Source organism: Macrobrachium rosenbergii, chromosome 35 (genome assembly GCF_040412425.1).
Source record: "Macrobrachium rosenbergii isolate ZJJX-2024 chromosome 35, ASM4041242v1, whole genome shotgun sequence".
NCBI classification, from domain to species: Eukaryota; Metazoa; Arthropoda; class Malacostraca; order Decapoda; family Palaemonidae; genus Macrobrachium; species Macrobrachium rosenbergii.
Genome location: NC_089775.1, coordinates 2654545 through 2674409, shown reverse-complemented (window position 1 = coordinate 2674409; position 19865 = coordinate 2654545). Strand labels below are relative to the sequence as shown.

Genomic DNA, 19865 nt, shown 5'->3' with positions numbered 1-19865 from the left:
CGCCTCGACAGGGCCTCCTGGAAAACCGAGCCGCAAGACTGCGGGGGCGAACTGATCGCAACGCCTCAGGAGCGTATCATGACGTCCTACAATTATCCTTTGGAATACCCCGGGGGCCTGGAGTGCCTCTTCATCCTCAAGACGCAACAGGGACGGGTCATCACCCTGGAGATTTTAGATCTGGACTTGAAAGAAGGTAAAAGGAAGAAATAACAAAGTTTTCTACTTATGTTTAAATTTTCCCTGATTGAACACTGGATATACTCCTTCTGAGAGTTGACGTGTTTCTAACTTTTCTTTTCCCCCCGCAGATAAAGATTTCATCCTGATCCGAGACGGAGATTCCCCCTCGAGCGCCCTGCTTACTCGCCTGACGGGAAGCCAGGAAGATAACCCTCGCTTTGTCATCTCGACAGGTCCGCTTTTGTACTTCTACTTCCAGACAAATATAGGAGTTTCCAAGAGAGGATTCCGCATTAAGTAAGTGGCTGGAATCTGGTAGTAAATAATATTCAGTTCACTCAGAATGGCTAACAGTTTTTGTGTCGTCACGTGCGTATAACTTGCACTTTTAATTCTGTTTTGTTTCATAGCGCTCTCTGAACTGTTGGTGATCGTTTCCTCTACTTTTTCAGGTATTATTCAGGATGCTCTGTCAACATCGAAGCTAGCAAGGGCACAATTTCTTCTCCAGCCTTCGGCATCAGTGACTATCCAACCAACCAGGAATGCAGATACCTAATTAAGAGGCCCGGTGGAGGTCCTCTCTCGCTGAAGGTATGGAACCGTTTGGTGTTTGCTGAGTAACTCTGTTATTCTCATCAGGAACAATTGTTCTCAGTGCTACGAAAGTTCAATGTCGTTTAGCATATGTGTTTGACTGAGACCCGTGCGTATAAATTCCTCCTAACAGTTTATGTTTATCGTACCCACAGTTCACCGACTTCGATGTGGAAGAGAAAGACTCTGTTCAGGTCTATGACGGCATGACCTCTTCCCAGAGCATTAGGCTTCACTCTGGAAATGGCTTCTCTGCCAAAAACCGTCCGACCATCACCCTCACCGCAGATTCTGGTTCCCTTTTCCTCACATTCAACTCTGATCCCTTGAGACCAGCCAAGGGATGGTCTGCAAACTTTTCTGCAGGTCAGTAGACCACTTGTTTTGACTTTCTTTTTTACCTCTTTAATTCTGTAGCTGGGAATTCAGATATATTTAATGAAATACAGTTTGGTTGCTGTGAAAGAGTTGTGCATTGGATAGTAGAGTTGGAATAACCTAATGAATGCATAATGCTATCTTGGAACTTTCAAAAGATAATACTTCAATTTGCAGTTTAGCAAAAGCATTACTGCATCAGTTGATCACTTAAGATAAAAAATATTTCTTCATTCCTCAACGAAACTCATTAGGACTTGTGACATCATGCAAATCTGTTGTGTTATGACATCCTTCTAGTAATTTTTTCTTGCATTCTCCTCTTTAGACTTTTAGATGAAACCTATAATTCCTCTTTTCCGATGACAGATTGCCCAGCCATGACTGCGGGTGAAGGTGCCATCGCTTCCTCGAGAGACACTTCCTTTGGTAGCGTCGTGACCTATTCATGCCCAAAGGGGCAGGAGTTTGCCAATAACAAGACTGAAATTGTAACCACCTGCATGCCCGGAGGCCAGTGGTCTGTTGATTACGTTCCAGACTGCCAAGGTATGTAGTTGAAACTGGAAACTACAGTAGATTCCGGTTTATGTTTGGTAATAATGTGCGTTACTGTTTGGTGTTTACCCCACGTTTTACCTGACGAGGTTCCTGTCTTCCAACACAGAGGTGTATTGCGGTCCAGTCCCCCAGATCGACAACGGCTTCAGCATCGAGGCCACCAACGTTACGTACGAAGGCCAGGCCAAATACCAGTGCTACGCCGGCTTTGGTTTCCCCAGTGGTGCACCTTTAGAGACCGTAAGGTGCAATGAACACGGCCAGTGGGAGAAGCTGCCGGAATGTCTTGGTAAGGAACCTTTCAGTGACTAGAGACTGTAGTTTTTATAAGCATTCATATTTGAGAATGATTTTGATATTGCCCCATTTTTTAACATTACAACAGTTATGAATCAGGTTTGTATACAAGTGCAGTGAGATGCCCTTATGAACTATATAGGTCTAAAATTGTAGGTTAAAACATCCTTAAACTGTACTGCCTGGATTCCACTGGACAGTGGTAATACTTGCTATGCCAGAAAGATGACACCCACCTCTTAACCAAACCGTATTTTATTTCACAGCTTCTCAGTGTCCACCACTGCCTGAAACACCTTTTGCAGCGCAGACCGTTCTGAACGGGGGCGGTCGAAGCTACGGCACTGTCGTGAGGTTCGAATGTGAGCCTGGATACTTCCGCACCGGGCTCCCCGTCATTCACTGCATGTCCAATGGCTCGTGGTCTGGCGACGTAGCCATTTGCTCTAGGATCAGATGTTACGATTACCCAGAGGTAATTCGTTAAGAAAAGCCAAGTATTTTGGGGTGCTACGTAAGATTTCTTAATACTGTGAAATTCAGACAGTCACTTGAAATGTATCGAGACAAAAACTGGATCTGTGGTAAAAAAAACAGGTGTGTCCAACTCTCAGATGGACAGTACCTTGTACTGTACAGTATACTGTATATAATTGCATTATTTCTCATTTCAGGTTGAAAATGGCTTTGTCACAGACGTCACTAAGGATTACTATTTTGGCGACGAAGCTCGAGTGCAGTGCCACAGAGGGTACAAGCTCATCGGAAACCCCACGATCCAGTGCGGTCCTAATCAGACGTTTGTGGACATCCCCAGCTGTCAAGGTAATCGCTGTTCATTCTTCACTTTCAAAAGACTTCAAGCTTTTGAATGAAAAGGTGCATTTCACAACCAGGCTTAGTTTCAGAAAGTATGTTAGTGATAATTTTCAAGTAAACAGTTTGAAAAGTTGATCAGAGTAGGTTTAGCTCACTCTCCGTATACCAGCGAGCAGTGGCTGATAGAGTTATGCTATCACAACCTGATTTTTTACGTGTCATCCTTGCAGATATCAACGAATGCGAAGCAGCCCAGTGCGACGGAGCTTCGACGGAATGCAAGAATACCCCAGGGGCATTCTCGTGCATGTGCAAACCAGGCTTCAGTCCCAATCTCGACTGTCGCCCGAGGGGTGACCTAGGAGTCTCCGACGGTGGAATTCCTGACGATGCTATAACTGTATCTTCGACGGCTGCAGGATACGAAAAGAATGTACGTAGTTTTGTCCTTTACTAAAATTCTGAACCCTGAATTCATTTATGGGACATTTGAAAGGATAATGTCTTGATTCTTTCAGTATAAATCCATTATTAAGTCCAACCGTTTTCTGTTTTATTTCAGAGCGTTCGGCTTAATTCCCAGCCTGGGTGGTGTGGGGCTGTGCCTGTGGCGGGCAGTAACTGGGTGATGGTGGATCTCCGCGTCCCGACGGTCATCATTGGATTCCGCACCCAACCCGTTGGCCGTTTGGACGGTCAGCTTGCCTTTGCAAAATCGATAAGGTTACAGTATACGGACGATCTGACCGACGTTTTCCGAGAGTACACCAACAACGACGGCTCGCCCGTTGAATTCCGCATCACATCTGGAGCGTCCTTATCCGTGGTAAACTTGCCCACTCCCGTCGAGGCCCGTTACATCCGCCTTACTTTGGCCGACTACGAAGAAGCTCCCTGCCTCAAGTTTGAACTGATGGGTTGTGCTCGGCAGGACTGCATCGACATCAACGAGTGTGCCGAAAGTAATGGAGGCTGCGATCAGCGCTGCCTCAACTCCCCCGGCTCGTTCTCCTGTTTGTGCAACGTGGGTTATGATCTCTTCGCCGAAAATGGGACAGCTGGGTTTTACATTGAATCCTCAGAATCTGGTTCAAGAGACGGTGACATTTACAGGCTCAACAAAACCTGCGTGCAGAAAATGTGTCCGGTGTTGGAGTCGCCAGCAAATGGTGTCCTTGTCGACACCCGGGAAATGTACCATTACGGTGACATCGTCAAGTTCCAGTGCAATTTCGGTTACGTGATGTATGGCTCCGACACTTTAACTTGCACCAGCAACGGAGAATGGAACGGAACCTTGCCTGAATGTCGTTATGCCTCCTGTGCCCCGCTTGGAGACGATCCGGCACAAGGCTTAACCATCAGTTACCCCGATCCCGATGCTCCTGTCGTACCCTTCATGGGGAACATATCGGTTATGTGCAATCAGGACGGGCGTCCGCCGAGGAACACAATGACTTCACGTTTTCGTGAATGCGTCTACGATCCCCAGCCCGGCCTACCTGATTACTGGCTTTCAGGAATAACTCCACAGTGCCCTCGCGTTGACTGTGGCGAGCCGGCAGAAACTCCGGGGGCAACGTACGGCTTCACCGTCGACACAAAGTTCCAGTCCTCTTTCTTCTTCGGTTGTGAGGAAACTTTCAGCTTGGCAGGGCAGACGAGTAAGAATGATAATGCTGTAAGGTGTCAGTCGGATTCCACGTGGGACTTCGGTGATCTGAGATGCGAAGGGCCTGTTTGCTCAGACCCAGGACACCCCCCCGATGGCATCCAGATTGCTACCAGTTACGAACAGGGGTCCCGTGTAAAGTTCGCTTGCACGCGTCCAGGCTATATCCCCATCGTCGACGAGCCCATACGTTGCGTGCGCGAGCCCGAGTGCCGCGTTGTCGCCCCTCTGGGCATCACATCTGGTAAGATTCCTGCGTCTGCCATCAACGCGACTTCGGAGCGAGGAAACTACGAGGCTCACAACATTCGCCTGAATTCTGCTACGGGATGGTGCAGTCAGGAAGAATCCTTTTCGTTCGTCACGGTGGATCTGGGTAAAGTTCACAGAATCAAAGCAATCTTAGTCAAGGGCGTGATCACAAATGATGTTGTGGGCAGACCCACCGAGATTCGCTTCTTCTACAAAGAAAAGGACGAAGATAATTACATCGTGTATTTCCCCAACTTCAACTTGACAGCAAGAGACCCCGGCAATTACGGCGAGCTTGCCATGATAACGTTGCCAATCGTCGTCACTGCCCGTTTTGTTATTCTGGGTATTGTCAGCTATGACGAGAATCGGTGTCTGAAGTTCGAATTGATGGGTTGCGAGGACGAACCGCCAAGCCAGCGTTTGCTTGGATTCGACATGGGCTACCCAGTGTGCGTCGACAACGAGCCACCCCAGTTTGCCAATTGCCCCAATAATCCGATCGTGGTTCAGAAGGGTCCCAAAGGACTGGAGCCTGTTAATTTCACAGTCCCCACAGCCATTGACAATTCCGGAATGATAGCGCGTACCGAGATCAGGCCTCCTGGTTTCCGCCCGCCAATGCACATTTTCGAGGACATGATGGTCGAGTATTATGCCTTCGACTTTGACGGAAACGTCGCCATTTGCCAGATCAACATAACCATTCCGGACGATGTTCCGCCTTCCATAACGTGCCCGCAGAGCTATGTGATCGAACTTGTTGAGGAGCAGGAGAACTATCAAGTAAACTTCAATTCTTCGTTGACCTTGAGCAACGTCAACGCTTCGGATAACAGCGGGGAATACCAGTTACGAGTTGTACCCGAGGCCGCCATAATCCCAGTGGGCGGATATGAAAATGTAACGGTTGTTGCTACGGATCCTTCAGGAAACATGGCTTCGTGCAACTTCCAAGTTGCTGTGCAGGCTACCGCTTGTGTGAATTGGGAACTCAAAGAGCCAGCCAATGGCAAGCTGAACTGCATAACCAACTCCCGAGGAGCCGAATGCACGGCCACTTGCAACCCCGGGTTCCGTTTCACGGATAACATGCCCGAGAAGAGATTTTCGTGCAACGACAAGACCGAGTGGCAGCCAACTCGTGTTGTGCCAGACTGCGTGAGCGAAAACACCGAGCAGGCTAGTTACGACGTCATGGCAGACATCACGTACCGGGCAAACGGAGCTGTCGATCCCAGCTGTCTAAATCAGTACGACTCGCTTCTGAATCAGTACTACGATAGCTTGAACGGAATCTTGTCTAACCGTTGCTCGTCAGCCGTGAACGTAGCCATTGATGTGAGGTTCCACAATACCAGACTGAAGATTACAGAGTCCAACATGGTTCACATCTACTACATTGTGAGACTTACTCCGGACGTCAAGAAGACGAATCTGTATGAATTATGTGGTTCAACTTTAGCGCTGATATTTGATCTGAGTGTCACTTCGTCCTCGGCGGTGATTGAACCGGTCATCAACTTGTCGTCCGCCGGCAACTCTTGTCCGCCAATGCGCGCAGCAAACTCCAGCGTGTCTCAAGGCTTCACTTGCAACGCCGGAGAAGTACTGAACACCGAAACAGGTGAGGTTCCTCGTTGTCTCCACTGCCCTGCCGGTGCTTATGCAGCTAAAGAAGAGAAACAGTGTTCCCCGTGCGCGAAAGGCTTTTACCAAGATCAGAGTCGTCAGGGCTCGTGCAAGCAGTGCCCTCCAGGCACGTACACCCGCACCGAAGGCAGCAAATCTAGCTCGGACTGTATCCCGGTCTGCGGTTTTGGAACCTATTCGCCCACTGGCCTCGTGCCTTGCCTGAACTGTCCAAGGAACTCTTACACCGAAATCCCACCTATCGACGGCTTCAAAGAGTGCCAGGTCTGTCCTCCAGAGACTTTCACTCACGCTTCAGCCACCGCTTCGCAGCAGCTCTGTCGTCAGAAGTGCAGACCGGGCTACTACTCTGACACTGGCCTCGAGCCGTGCGCCCCGTGCCCACACAACTACTACCAGCCTCTGATTGGCACTGATACGTGCTTGGAGTGCCCCACGGGTAACAGGACCCTGGAGGCAGGCTCTTCCTCCGAGGATGACTGCAAGCCTGTGACGTGCACGGAGGGAATGTGCCAGAACGGTGGCCTGTGCTTGTCTCGTCAGCACCAGGCTCAGTGCTACTGTCCCGCAGGGTTCACCGGATTATTCTGCGAGGTCGACGTCGACGAGTGCGGCTCCGAGCCGTGCTACAACGGGGGCACCTGCATTGACAGCCCGCAGGGATACTCGTGCAAGTGCCCTGAAGGATACACTGGCCTTCAGTGTCAAACTGAGGACAGTGAGTGCGTGGAGGGTACGTGTCCTGACCGAGCTATGTGCAAAGATGACCCAGGAATTGGCACGGTTGACTGTTTGTGCCGTTCTGGGTACACCGGCCCTGGCTGCAACATCACCGTTAATCCCTGCACAGAGAAAGGAAATCCCTGTGCCAACAGTGCTGCCTGCATTCCTCTTGACCAAGGGCGTTTCCGCTGCGAGTGCGTACCTGGGTGGGAAGGCCGCCTCTGCGAGGTGAACATCGACGACTGTGCCGAGAGGCCGTGCCTTCTGAATGCGAACTGCACTGATCTCGTCAATGACTTCCGCTGCGAATGCCCCAACGGATTTACAGGAAAGAGGTGCCACATTAAAGTCGACTTGTGCAGTAGCTCCCCGTGTGTCAACGGAATATGTGTGGACCGATTCTTCTACCACGAATGCATCTGCCATCCAGGTTGGACAGGCGAGCACTGCGACCTAAACATTGATGACTGTGAATCTGCACCTTGCCAGAATGGAGCCCAGTGCATCGACAAGGTTGATGGGTTCCACTGCGCTTGTGATACTGGCTTCACTGGGAAAGTTTGTCAGCACACCATTGATGACTGTGCCTCAGAACCTTGCCAGAATGGAGGCACTTGCGTCGACGAACTCGACGGGTTTAGCTGCGAATGCCGACCAGGCTTTGTCGGACTGCAGTGCGGCGCCGATTGACGAGTGCATCAGCAACCCGTGCAACCCAGTTGGCACTGACAAATGCCTCGATCTCGACAACATGTTCAAGTGTCAGTGCCACGCCGGATACACCGGAGAGTTCTGCGAAAACAACATCGACGAGTGTGCCACGAACCCCTGCTATAACGGTGGCTCGTGCACCGACGGCATTTCAGATTTCGCGTGCACCTGCAACCAAGGGTGGACGGGGAAACGCTGTGAGACAGACATTGGCAGCTGCAACGACACGCCCTGCCTGAACGACGCCGAATGCATCAATCTGTTCCAGGACTTCTTCTGCGCCTGCCCCTCGGGAACGGACGGAAAGCGCTGTCAGGTGACCCCAGAGAGGTGCGTTGGGAATCCTTGCATGAATGGTGCGTCCTGCCAGGACTACGGCTCGGGTCTGAATTGCACCTGCTCCGAGGACTTCACCGGCATCGGCTGTCAGTACGAGTTTGACGCCTGCGAAGCCGGGCTCTGCAGGAACGGCGCTACCTGCGTTGACCGAGGTGCGGGCTACGAATGCGTGTGTCCCCCCGGCTACACTGGAAGACACTGCGATCAAGATATCGTCGACTGTACGCCAACTTCTTGCCCACCAGGAGCCACCTGCATTGACCTGACTAATGATTTTTACTGCAAGTGCCCCTTCAACCTGACAGGAGAGGACTGCAGGAAAGGTGAGACGTTTTCCTTTATAAAACAGACACTGAAGTGTATGCTCTTGATATGGCAACTTTGGAAATAAATATTATACTTTCCTCTTTGTACTGTAATGTTTTTCTCGTATATTTCCAGTCATCAACATCAACTATGAACTGTACATCAACGACGAAGGGAAATCATCAAGTGCATCGCTGGCTACGCCCTTCAAGATTGGAGGCGCTTCCTCCTTCACCATTGCCCTGTGGGTGCAGTTTGCCAACGCTGATGATTTAGGCACAATCTTCACTCTCTTCTCCGTCTCGTAAGTACCGTTTTATGCAAGGGACAGCCGTGACCGACTGTCCTGTACTGTCAGTGAATGTCGAATGCCATTGTGTCCAACACAGTTTATATTTCAGTTCGATTTCTTTTTTGTATTTGCAGGAGTCCGTACATACCCTCCGACAAAGAAATCTTGCTCCAAGCGACGAATGCGGGCATAGCCATAGAATTCTTCGACGACCAGAAGGAGTTCGTCACGTTCCGCAACAACATCCCAATCAACGACGGCCAGTGGCACCACGTGGCACTGGTGTGGGACGGCGAAGCCGGCACCTTGACCCTCACCACAGACGCCGTCGTCGTAGCCCAGGTTGAGTCGTTTGGACAGGGGAAGTCGTTACCAATGTAGTAAGTATTGTGGAGGTTTCTCATTTTGCTTACGAGCATTTTTAACAGTAAAGAAAAGACTACTGTACAATCATACTGATTTTGGAATAGGGTTCTCAACTCAGATTTACTTTTTACCTCTTTCTCAAAATAGAATCATTACTTGCTCAAGTTTTTTGATGCATTGACTACTAAAGTTAAGGTGCATGTTAGTAAATGATGTCAATATAAACTTTAGAGGTCGTTTAACATGTGCCAAATGAATTAACGCTTATTGCCACTTTTACAGCGGATGGGTAACGCTAGGCTCAGTGAGCACGCATCACGCAGGGTACACGAACGAACGAGGCTTCCATGGCCGCATCGCTCGGCTGAACGCTTGGAACAGGCCGCTCGACTTCCGCACCGAAATTCCTAAAATGGTGAGTGGGTTCATCTTCGTCACGACTGTGACAATATTGGGAGTAAAGTTACGGAATAAACTTTTATTCATTACAAGAGTAAAGTAAAAACTAGTTTTTCTCTCATACTTTGGAAACCATAATCATTACGAGGTTACCAAGGCGACTTTTTCGCAGTTTTAGACCCACAGCGGTCAACTGAAGAAGACAATTGTTTATAGTGTGCCAATAAGGCTCACTGAAACAGTAAACCCTTCCCCCTCCATTATGGCATTTTTCAAACTGAAATTTCCCATCTTCATCTGTCAGGTTCGATCGTGCATGAATTCGCCCGTCATATTTGACGGACTCCTCCTCCGTTGGACCGGCTACGACAAAGTCGAGGGTAACGTGGAGAGAGTCGGTCCGTCAACTTGCGGCCAATATGTTTGTCCTCCGGGCTACACCGGCGACTGTACGGTACTCGAGAGGGACAAGACGCCCCCTAGAGTAGACCACTGCCCTGGAGACATCTGGGTCATCACCCGAAACGGATCGAAGGTTGTCGACTGGGATGAGCCCCACTTCTCGGATAACATCGGCATCGAACAAGTGGTCGACAAGTCAGGATATTCCCCAGGACAGGTTTGTTGCTTGAATTATGTACCTCAGCTTTTGTGGTCTTCTATAAAGTCTCAGAATTGAGTTTCTACTTAAAAACTTTAGCTTTTGTTGTCCTTCCAGAATTTGAGATCATTTTGTTGAGCTAGGATTCTGTTTAGTGGCATCTGATGTAACAGCTTGAAAAAGTTTTGGCTAATCATTAAAACACACATCAGCATTTTGTGAAAGACTGGCTGCAATATATTGGTGTGACTCCGAAGTGTAGTTATTACTGTATGTTTTTAGAATTATAAGTCAGATTATCAGCTACGTAGCCAAAACGATTCACCAAGAAATCACTTTTATGAAATAAAACAAAGATAAACTGCTTATCAGTTGATGCAACTGCTTCTGAAACTGCTGCGGAAATATCTCGTAACAGAGTTAAACTGAAGTGGCATTGTTACCATTCTAATTCCTTCTTCAGGCCTTCACGTGGGGAACGTACAAGGTGGCCCGCGTCGCTTACGATGCAGCTGGCAACTCTGCAACATGCTCCTTCAACGTGTACGTACTACCGGACTTCTGCCCCACGCTGGACGATCCAGTGGGTGGCGTACAGCGTTGCTCCAACTGGGGACCAGGCGGCCGGTTCAAGGTCTGCAAGATTGAGTGCAACGACGGGCTGAAGTTCTCGACGAGGGTGAGTATTTCAGAGTCACTGTCATTGGCATGAGATGTATGAAAAATAGAAAGTAGAAATACGTTCATTGCTTTGTTTTGTTGGAAATTATGTCCGATTAAATCTGTCGTACTTTCAGTAAAAACCATAGAATTTTATCCCCACCACATAAACTCACCAGTATATTTTCACCCTCGTTTTTCAGGTACCCGATTTCTTCACGTGCGGTGCGGAAGGCTTCTGGAGACCAACCTCGGATCCTGCCCACAAACTGGTCTACCCTGCCTGTTCGCCATCAACTCCCGCCCAGAGAGTTTTCAGGATCAACATGCAGTTCCCGTCTTCTGTTATATGCAACGCAGCGGGCCAGAACGTCCTGAGTGAGAAAATAAAACACGTAAGTTGATGTGCTCTTTGAAACGGTAAGCCTGGAGATTGACAGTCCCTCCCCGTCCTAATAAGTTGTGTTGAAAGTTGACTTCTTATACTTATTTAAAGTTCAGTAAGAAAGGTTTCTACCTTATTTCTATTTTAAAAATATCAGATATGATTGATTTGGGAGTTTGATGTTACTCTTTTTTGTAAATATTTTTTTAAATATTAAACCTTTTAGAAATAGCTGTTTAGATGTACAGGTATACACAATGAATTTAAGCACTGCGTTACATTAATATCATCTTGAAAAGTGACTAAAAGTTCTCCACATTTCCATTCTCCATTAATGTGTGTAAATTCTATAGACCTAAAACTTAGACTGACAGATCTGGCTGGAAAGAAATAAACTACGCTTGAATGTAAAATTTAGTGATAATCCAAGCAGTAATATCACTTTCATTTTACCTCGTTGCAAAAACTTTCCATAAACAAGTAAACCATTTGAGGATTTGTTTTTCATTCAGGCTCTCCTATTAGGGGATGCCTAGTGCCTTCCATTACTTGAGGTTCTTTGCAGCATCCCTTCAACCCCTAGCTGCAACCCCTTTCATTCCTTTTGCTGTACCTCCGTTCAAATTCTCTTTCTTCCATCTTCCTTTCCACCATCTCTTAAATTCTGCTCTATTCATCCAGGCTCTGAACAAACTCAACTCCGACTGGAACTTCTGCACTGACACCGTCGCATCCAGCGGCGTGTGCAACGGACTGAATGTGGCCGTCGACTGCTCGAGAAGAAACAGGATCGCCCGCGACGCCGACGCGGATCGAGAGAGGCGTCAGACTCCCCCGGCGAGCAACGACGTATACGACGTTAAGATTACGTTCGCGTCTGCCAAGTAAGTCTCTCTTAGTCGTACGAGTATTCTACCCTTTAGACCGATTATAAAAAAGAAACCGTTCTTAAAAGATTTCAATTAAAAGCAGTTGCTTGGCATAAAAGTGTCCTTTAATTGTCTAAATTCCAGCAGGATATTTCTCACCTAGAACATTTTCTGTAACGAATCAGATTCAGGCGTTTACACCTCAGAATGCCCAGTACTCTTAGATGGTAGTGTGCTGTACTTTAGATACATAGATGATTCAGGGTTCACGCAAACTGTTCTGTAGATGTGAGTCTATGCATAGAAGACGTGCCGGCACCCACAGACGCAAACAGCTGTCGTGAAGACGCACACAAACCAGACACAGTAAACATTAACACTAAAGCATATTTAGCAGTGTATATAAACAGGCTTTGTAGCCGTAATCTTTTTGCGAAAGGCAACGACCCTGACCTTTCGCAAGCAGTGAAAAAGACATTGTTAACGAGTTGTCCCCACCCACTCCCGTAGCTCAAGAACAGCAAGAGATTCAGAGCAGGCCTACCAGTATAACTTGGATGTTTCATTTGCGGCCAACAAGTAAGCTCAAAGGAAGTGGAGTTTAGTTGCTCGCGGCAGTAACGAGGCTGTGCAGTTAGGGGAAGGTTTATTAACAGTGGAATGCTGTGGAAAAGCAGAGTAGTTTTGGTGTCGTTCATAGAACTTTGTAAATACGGTACGGGGTGTCGTACGGAAAGCCAAAGCTTCGTTGGTGCCACGTTTGGGCTTCAAAATGCTTGACGCATTTCTGAAGGGTATGGTTTTTGAAATGGTCATTAACTGTCTTTAAATCGTTTGGCGTCATGATGAGGAATTAACCATTGTTTTGAGGGGCTAACTCACTTATAAATTATGCTTTTGTGGGGTTAATGCAAAGGAGGGTGCTTGGATTGTGTTACAAATGTATGTAGTTTGCTTATATGATGCCCAGTTTTGCTTCTGATCTTCATAAAATGCTTCCTCAGAACAAGGAGTTCATGAGCAATGTATTGTGCCAGCATTCTTGACATTTTGACGTTGCTAAATTCAATGGCAGCGTTTTATGCTTTCTCTCTGCAAATGGTGCATTAATGTGACTAGTTTAAATTGCTTCCAGACTGGTAATGTGCATTTTGCTAATTCTGGCCCACTTGAGATGCTATAGCTAATATTTATCTACTGGGTCACAAACTTTTAACGTCCGAATTACCATTAATCATTGATCATAATGGTCGGTATGTTTTAACTTTTCCTTTGCTTTTTCTCTGAAATTCTGCCATTTTTTTTTTGACTGGTAAGTAGCCTTGTATTCCGCTTGAGAAACTGTAAAAGTAATATTATTATTAATTACTCTTCGGGGTGTCACTTAATGCACATTCGGAAAAGTAAGTCAGCTTTTACCAAATAAAAAACTTTGTTACTCGCATATTTATAAGGATTTAGACTATTGCAGAGCAAATTTATGGAAAATGTGAAGGATTGAAGTAGCATTGTCGTGTGAAAGTGAGCAGGATTTAAATTGTTGCCCAGTAGCATTTGAATAACATGCATAAATAGGGTTTCGTCAACAATTTCACCCTTTGAGTAATTCCCATTTACAATTCCTTCAGCGACCCAGTCACCAACAAGAACTCGGACCTGAAAGCCACCGTCAGGAGCCTCATCGAAGAAATCATCCTTCAGAACGACGAGTTCGACGTGCGCGACGCCTTGCCGAACGTGGTGCCTGATCCCTCCTCCCTAGAGCTGACTTCCGAATATTCCTGCCCTGTGGGCAAGGTGGGTATACCTCGTTAAGATCGATTTCTGCAGTTTCTTGTTATTAAACTTGTTTCTTTAGAGGAGATTGTTCAGTTGTGTGCAGACAGCTTGTTTTTAAAGTTGGGAGAGAAGTACGGTAAACTTGAAAGAACCTTAAGCCTTAATCCTGTTTGTATCATTGTGGCGTATGAATAGTACGCTAGACGAAAGCACTGAATCACCTGTGGTTATCTATCCTAGACCCTTGCAAACCGATATCATGTTCTCATTTAGTCTCATTCTCTTCAAGAGTTGCCCCAAGTGATTCCTGGGGTAGCTGTTTGCTCTTCCGTAGCATCTTATTTCCTCTGCCGTTCTCTTCGAACAGTTGTAACAAATTACTGTAAGTTCATCAAACTATTTGTAAACTACATTTACATAACTTCTCTCCAGGTTGTCGTTGAGAGCGACTGCGTCGATTGCTCCCCTGGGACATACTACGACAGGGAGAAGAAGATCTGCAAATCCTGTGACTCTGGCACTTACCAAAATGAGCTGGGTCAGGTGACGTGCAAGCCCTGCCCCGACATAGCTGGTCGCCAGGGAGTCACCAAGACCAACGGCGCTCGCTCGGTGGAAGAGTGCCAGGAGCGCTGCGCCGCCGGGAGGTACTTCGACGAAGAACTGGGAGTCTGTCGGTCGTGCGGATACGGCTATTACCAGCCGGTGGAAGGAAAGTTCTCGTGCAGGAGGTGCGAGCGAGGTCTGACCACCCGCACGAACGACGCCTGTCTCGGCCTCCGAGTGCCGCGAGGAGTGCGAGTCTGGTCAGCAGCTGGGGACCTCTGGTCCCTGCGAACCCTGCCCCCGTGGCACGTACCGCACCAAGGGCATTCACGCTTCCTGCGTCAGGTGCCCGGAATCCCGAACCACGTTGCAGTCCGGTGCCGCGTCCATCGAAGAATGCTCTCTGAAGATTTGCATAGCGGGCACTTTCCTGTCGAACTTGAACTCAGTGTACGAGTGCCTGCCGTGCCCTAAGGGCACGTACCAGCCGGAGGGCGAGCAGACGTCTTGCATCGACTGCCCGCAAGATACGTCAACTGCCGACGTGGGTTCCACTTCAGTCAGCGACTGCTCCAACCCTTGTGAGGTTCACGGAGAGAAGATGCACTGCGATCCCAACGCCTTGTGCTTGTTCATCACCGAATCCAATGACTTCGACTGCCAGTGTAAGCCTGGATACAACGGCACGGGCAAAGAATGCTACGGTAAGTGTGGATTTGTGTCCTTGCCAGGCCTGATCTACCTAAAGCTTTGGCAATGTCATTTGAGCATGAAAAATAAACAAATACAGTATGTAGAATTTTTCTTTCGGACAAAAACAGATTTTAATTTTCTTTTGATGTTACAGACAAGTGTGACAACTACTGCGAAAACAACGGCGTTTGCAAGAAGGACGACCAAGGCAATCCATTCTGTGTGTGCGTTGGTTCATTTACGGGCTCTCAGTGCAAGGTAAAGGAAATTGCATAGTTCCCCTTCGTTTTATCAGAGGAGAACTTCTAGCAGAAGTGATCCACTCAATCTGCCCACTGAGATAGCATTCCAGCTTGTAGTTATTTCACCGTAGCAAAATTTCTAGTTGCTTAAAGTCCCAACTGACATTCGTTAACACAAAATAAAACATTTCTGTTGAAGATTAACGTAACTTTTCTTCGCAGGAATTCATATTGGCCTCAAAATGCACATACTTTTCCCCATGACAGAGTCAGCAAATGTCTTCAGTCGTGGTTTAAACGATAGACTTTTTTTATGCTGTTATCTGATTATATTTTTAAGAGATTACTTATTTGAGCTTTGTCTGGCTTTTGCAGGTCAAGAGTGACTTCACATACATTGCTGGAGGAATTGCCGGAGCCGTTGTCTTCTTCATACTCATCGCGCTGCTCGTGTGGATGATCTGCATCCGTGCCACAAGACGAAGGGAGCCAAAGAAGGGCTTCTTCAACCAGCCATCCACCGATCCAAACGGTTCTCAGGTAGGGGACATTTCTGAGTACGGCTGAGAGTCCCTGATCTTGACGGGCCTTCCGTATTCGAGTTTCTCTAGCTAATCCATTGCTAACTAAAGTTGAAGGTGATATTATTATTATTATTATTAAGAAGATGAAGAACCCTATTCATATGGAACAAACCCAGAGGGGGCCATTGACTTGAAATTCAATGCAAGTTTCGACTAACAATCTGATCGCGAATCAAATCTCCGCAGGTGAACTTCTACTACGGAGCCCCTGCCGCCTACGCGGAGAGCATCGCCCCGTCGCACCACTCGACGTACGCCCATTACTACGATGACGAAGAGGACGCGTGGGAGATGCCAAACTTCTACAATGAGACTTACATGAAGAGTATGTCCTGAGTCTTCTCGTCCTGACCCCAGCTCCCTCGACAACCCCGTCTTTCTCCATAGCCCCAAACTGCTTTGTCTTGAAAAGTCAAGCTTGTGTTGCCATCTAGATCTTAGTCCTGAAATCACTGTAGAATTCTAAAACCATAAAATCTCCTTGCGAAGGGTCTCAGCAGATCAGAAGTTAAAAAATTCTAAATAGCTTTCCTAATACTTCCTTGTAGCGTAGAGTTGAAGTCTAATCATTTCTGCATAGTTTAGTCTATCTGATTTTGAATTGACACTTGGAGAGAGCTCCACTTCCACTCCAAGGTGATTAAAAAAACAGGCAGCTTAGAAAAACGTTAAAGGCTTCATTAAAAAGTTCCTGCTAAATTGATAGATATGATGCATAAATCTCAGACATATTAACCAGAGTGATCTTAATTAGAACATAGCGTAACTAACCTAACTTCCTCAAACCAGCCGGCTTCCAAAACGGGGCAGGAAACAGCTTGGCCCGGTCCAATGCCTCCATCTACGGCAACAAGGAAGACCTCTACGACCGCCTACGTAAGCACGCTTACCAGGGAAAGAAAGGTGAGGAGGACTGAGGAGCACGTCCGCCCCATAACCAGCATCAAAGTCTTCGTAGGTTAACGTGCATGTAAACGACCCTAGAACGAAAACGAAAGCTCATGCGTGGACATTTTGCTTGCGAGACTTGCAGCATTAGCATGGACCAGTACTTGTACAGTAGCTGCAGTTGACTTGGCAAGCATGGCGTACTACCCAATCAGTTGTTTAGTTGTAAATCTTGGAGAGAAAAAAAACTTGCAAGCATTGCTGAAGAAATGGGGCAGCGCTGTCGATAGAAGAATGCATGCGTTCTGACGTGAAATGGCTCTCTTAAACTCCTTTTCGTAACACAGTGCATGTGACGTTTGACCGTACAGTACGCGTACCTGCTGATAACTGTGACGTGTCGAAGAGCAGCGCCTCTGGAGAATGTAACACGCGTTCGACCGCGGACACGACAACTGGACGCAAAGACTCGCAGATGCAGGAATGACGTTAGCATGTGAATATGCATGAATTTTTACATAGCAGATACTTCAGACCTTACTGACATGTTACAAGGAAGCTTTCTTTCCAGTTTGACTGTAAAAAAGACTAACCAAAATTGGTGTTTAGGGTGTTATGGATTTACGTATACAACATTTGTATATATTTATGTACCACAAAATTTGTTGCCCGTGTAACTGTAGCCTAAACGAGGAACAGCAGTTTCGCACTGTCGACTCCCTTAAAGTCCGTGACAACTTGGCAAAGCATGACTACTCTGCTTTTTCACTTACATTTATAAATGTCTCTATTTATCCTTAAGAACCCTTTTACTTCTTGATAAGCTGTGCTCTCTCGAGGGCCCTAAGGAAGATCACATCGAATGCTAGCAGAATTCTACTCATTTCTATCACGGAAAAGGCATGTGCAACCCACTTTACCCTCTGCTGCATGAAAAATTTCCAGAATGCATGACAAACTAGGGTACGGTGCATTGCAACTCAAAGTAGCCGAGTGAATATAATCACAAAGCAGTTAATCAGTGTAATTCCAATACAGTGGACATATCTTCTGTTCAAAGTGGTGCTTAGAATACTCATTGACTTAAGATTTAATTTTTCCTTTCTCCTGTGAACATCCCCTAGGCATGATTGAATATTCAGAAGCTTTATCTGTCGAGTTAAATTATAGTTACCTGGATTTCTCAAGTTCATCTTTTGTGGGTACTGTTAGGGAAGTAACCATTTCCTTTTAATCAAAACTTGTCTTTTGAATCAGAAACATTAAAAGCACTTCTTAAAATTTCATCTGTCTGTTACCCATTTTGTGAAAATTCCATCAGACCCTCTGTGTGTCTGTTCAATAATCCAAGTTTCTCTCACCAGTCCAAGCGCAGTCAGCGTTTTCCCCCCTTCGCACTACATTCCGTTTTGGTTTCCTCTACAGATAAAGACGAAACGGGTGACAGTGACGACCAAGTCCATTGACTCGGATCAATGTCTTAGAAAGCTTGCAATTGTTCGCCCAGCTCAGGAGAACTGGCAGCAAAGACTCTGTAGCAATAACCGTCTCGTCCGAGACGAAAAAAAAAAGATAAGGGTGTCGAAATTTAAGATCAGTGGCTTTTTTTTCCTTCAAAGGACGGCATTATCTCACCTCTTGCATATCACAAGTCTGTTACTGACGCGTTGTACAGTATTTTAAAAAAAATTGACGAAGGTGCCTTTTCAAATGTTTCACGGGAAGACTGGGACCTCCGGTTAGAGAGCGGCTAATGCGCGCCATTTCCCGTTGTTCCCGCGCGCCTTGGCCTCTCGCTAACTGACCCAGATGGCGAGATTTTGTGTAAAGACAGAGCTTGATTTAAGTCCTGTAATGATAGAGATTATATATATATTTTATAGAACCACAACTCTTCCCAAGGTTTGTTTCGTGACGTTTTAAGTGAATTCCCCCAGTGGTGAGTTTTATGTAATTGTGTGAATGTGATTTTTTTTTACTGTTTGGTTCCCTATAGGTTCCTCCTCCCCTTTTTGTGATTTTGATGTTGAAGCGCGAAAGTTCTTTGCGCGTTAGTCTAGGAGCCGTTTGAGTTAACTTCGGGCGCCTAGACCCCAAAGCGAATACCTGGGATTTGACATTTTTGCTTATTAAAACTTGTTAAACCAGCACCTCTGTGTACTCACTGCAGATGGTGAATATATACTGTATATAGTGCTGTACACTGTATATTCTCTTGCAAATGTAAATTTATCCACAGTTTTCCACTTTTCACCTCGTAGAAGTTCGTTCTACGCGAAACTCAAAGGGTTTTCAATGCTCAGGCTGGCGGCTACCTGACAGCGACCTATTCTGTCCCAAGCTCGTTTTTGTGTCTGAAACTGTCAATACGATACAATTTATTTATTGTACATCGCTGCGAAGTTCGCGGTGGGCTTATGTGTATAGCAGCGTGCGAGTGTGACCGGAGACTGAGCTCTTGCGTGAGTGCGAGTGTCGTTTTGTTCGTGTGACTGACTGCGACTGGGTTCTCCGACTGTGCGAACGTACAGTCTTCAAGTTGTTAAGTTTGGGAAGTAAGAAAATATTCCTGATAGGAGAATAAACCTTTTTTTTTTTGTGTAAGTTTCTGAATGCCATTTTTTTTAACATGTTTATATAGGTTCTTGTAATGTATAGTACTAAGAAAGAGTGTTCTATGAGGACGTGTTTAGGTCCTGCTCAAGATTGTGAATACACTTTTTGAACTCATGTCATATATTTCTATATTGTAATATTAACATGGATGACTTGTAAACCGTAAATTACACTTAAATAAAACCAATTTATATATTTTTGAGTTTGAAGACATCCTTGGAACATTCTTGCGTGGAGATTTGATATGATTTTGAGTTTGAGGACCCCCATTTGAGCATGCCTGGAGATTTGATACTCATGAAGTATATTTCTCTGAAAAATATCTAAAATTATTACAGGGAAAGCATCAGTCAATGTCCTATGAAAGGTTTTCCGTGTGGAACTGACAAGTTGTGTTTGAAAAAACTTTTCTCGAACCAGCAAGGTGGTCTTGGTTCATTTAAGGGGTGAAATA

General features: G+C 46.4%; 1 protein-coding gene across 1 annotated transcript in view; it reads left to right on the top strand.

Annotated features, from left to right (window-relative positions):
* The window catches only part of LOC136856332 (uncharacterized), a 68028-nt gene extending 48422 nt beyond the window's left edge, over positions 1–19606 (top strand). Inside the window, 27 exon segments of the mRNA XM_067134087.1 lie at positions 12–196; positions 312–480; positions 636–777; positions 936–1146; positions 1528–1707; positions 1826–2008; positions 2283–2491; positions 2691–2841; positions 3066–3268; positions 3398–7812; positions 7814–8508; positions 8627–8795; positions 8918–9163; positions 9432–9564; positions 9853–10167; positions 10613–10828; positions 11013–11204; positions 11876–12078; positions 12574–12642; positions 13692–13860; positions 14275–14610; positions 14612–15092; positions 15236–15339; positions 15699–15863; positions 16094–16232; positions 16697–16810; positions 18221–19606. Coding sequence (XP_066990188.1) covers positions 12–196; positions 312–480; positions 636–777; positions 936–1146; positions 1528–1707; positions 1826–2008; positions 2283–2491; positions 2691–2841; positions 3066–3268; positions 3398–7812; positions 7814–8508; positions 8627–8795; positions 8918–9163; positions 9432–9564; positions 9853–10167; positions 10613–10828; positions 11013–11204; positions 11876–12078; positions 12574–12642; positions 13692–13860; positions 14275–14610; positions 14612–15092; positions 15236–15339; positions 15699–15863; positions 16094–16232; positions 16697–16810; positions 18221–18261 — 9835 coding nt within the window. The 3' untranslated portion in view covers positions 18262–19606.
* Positions 19607–19865: the final 259 nt, after the last annotated feature.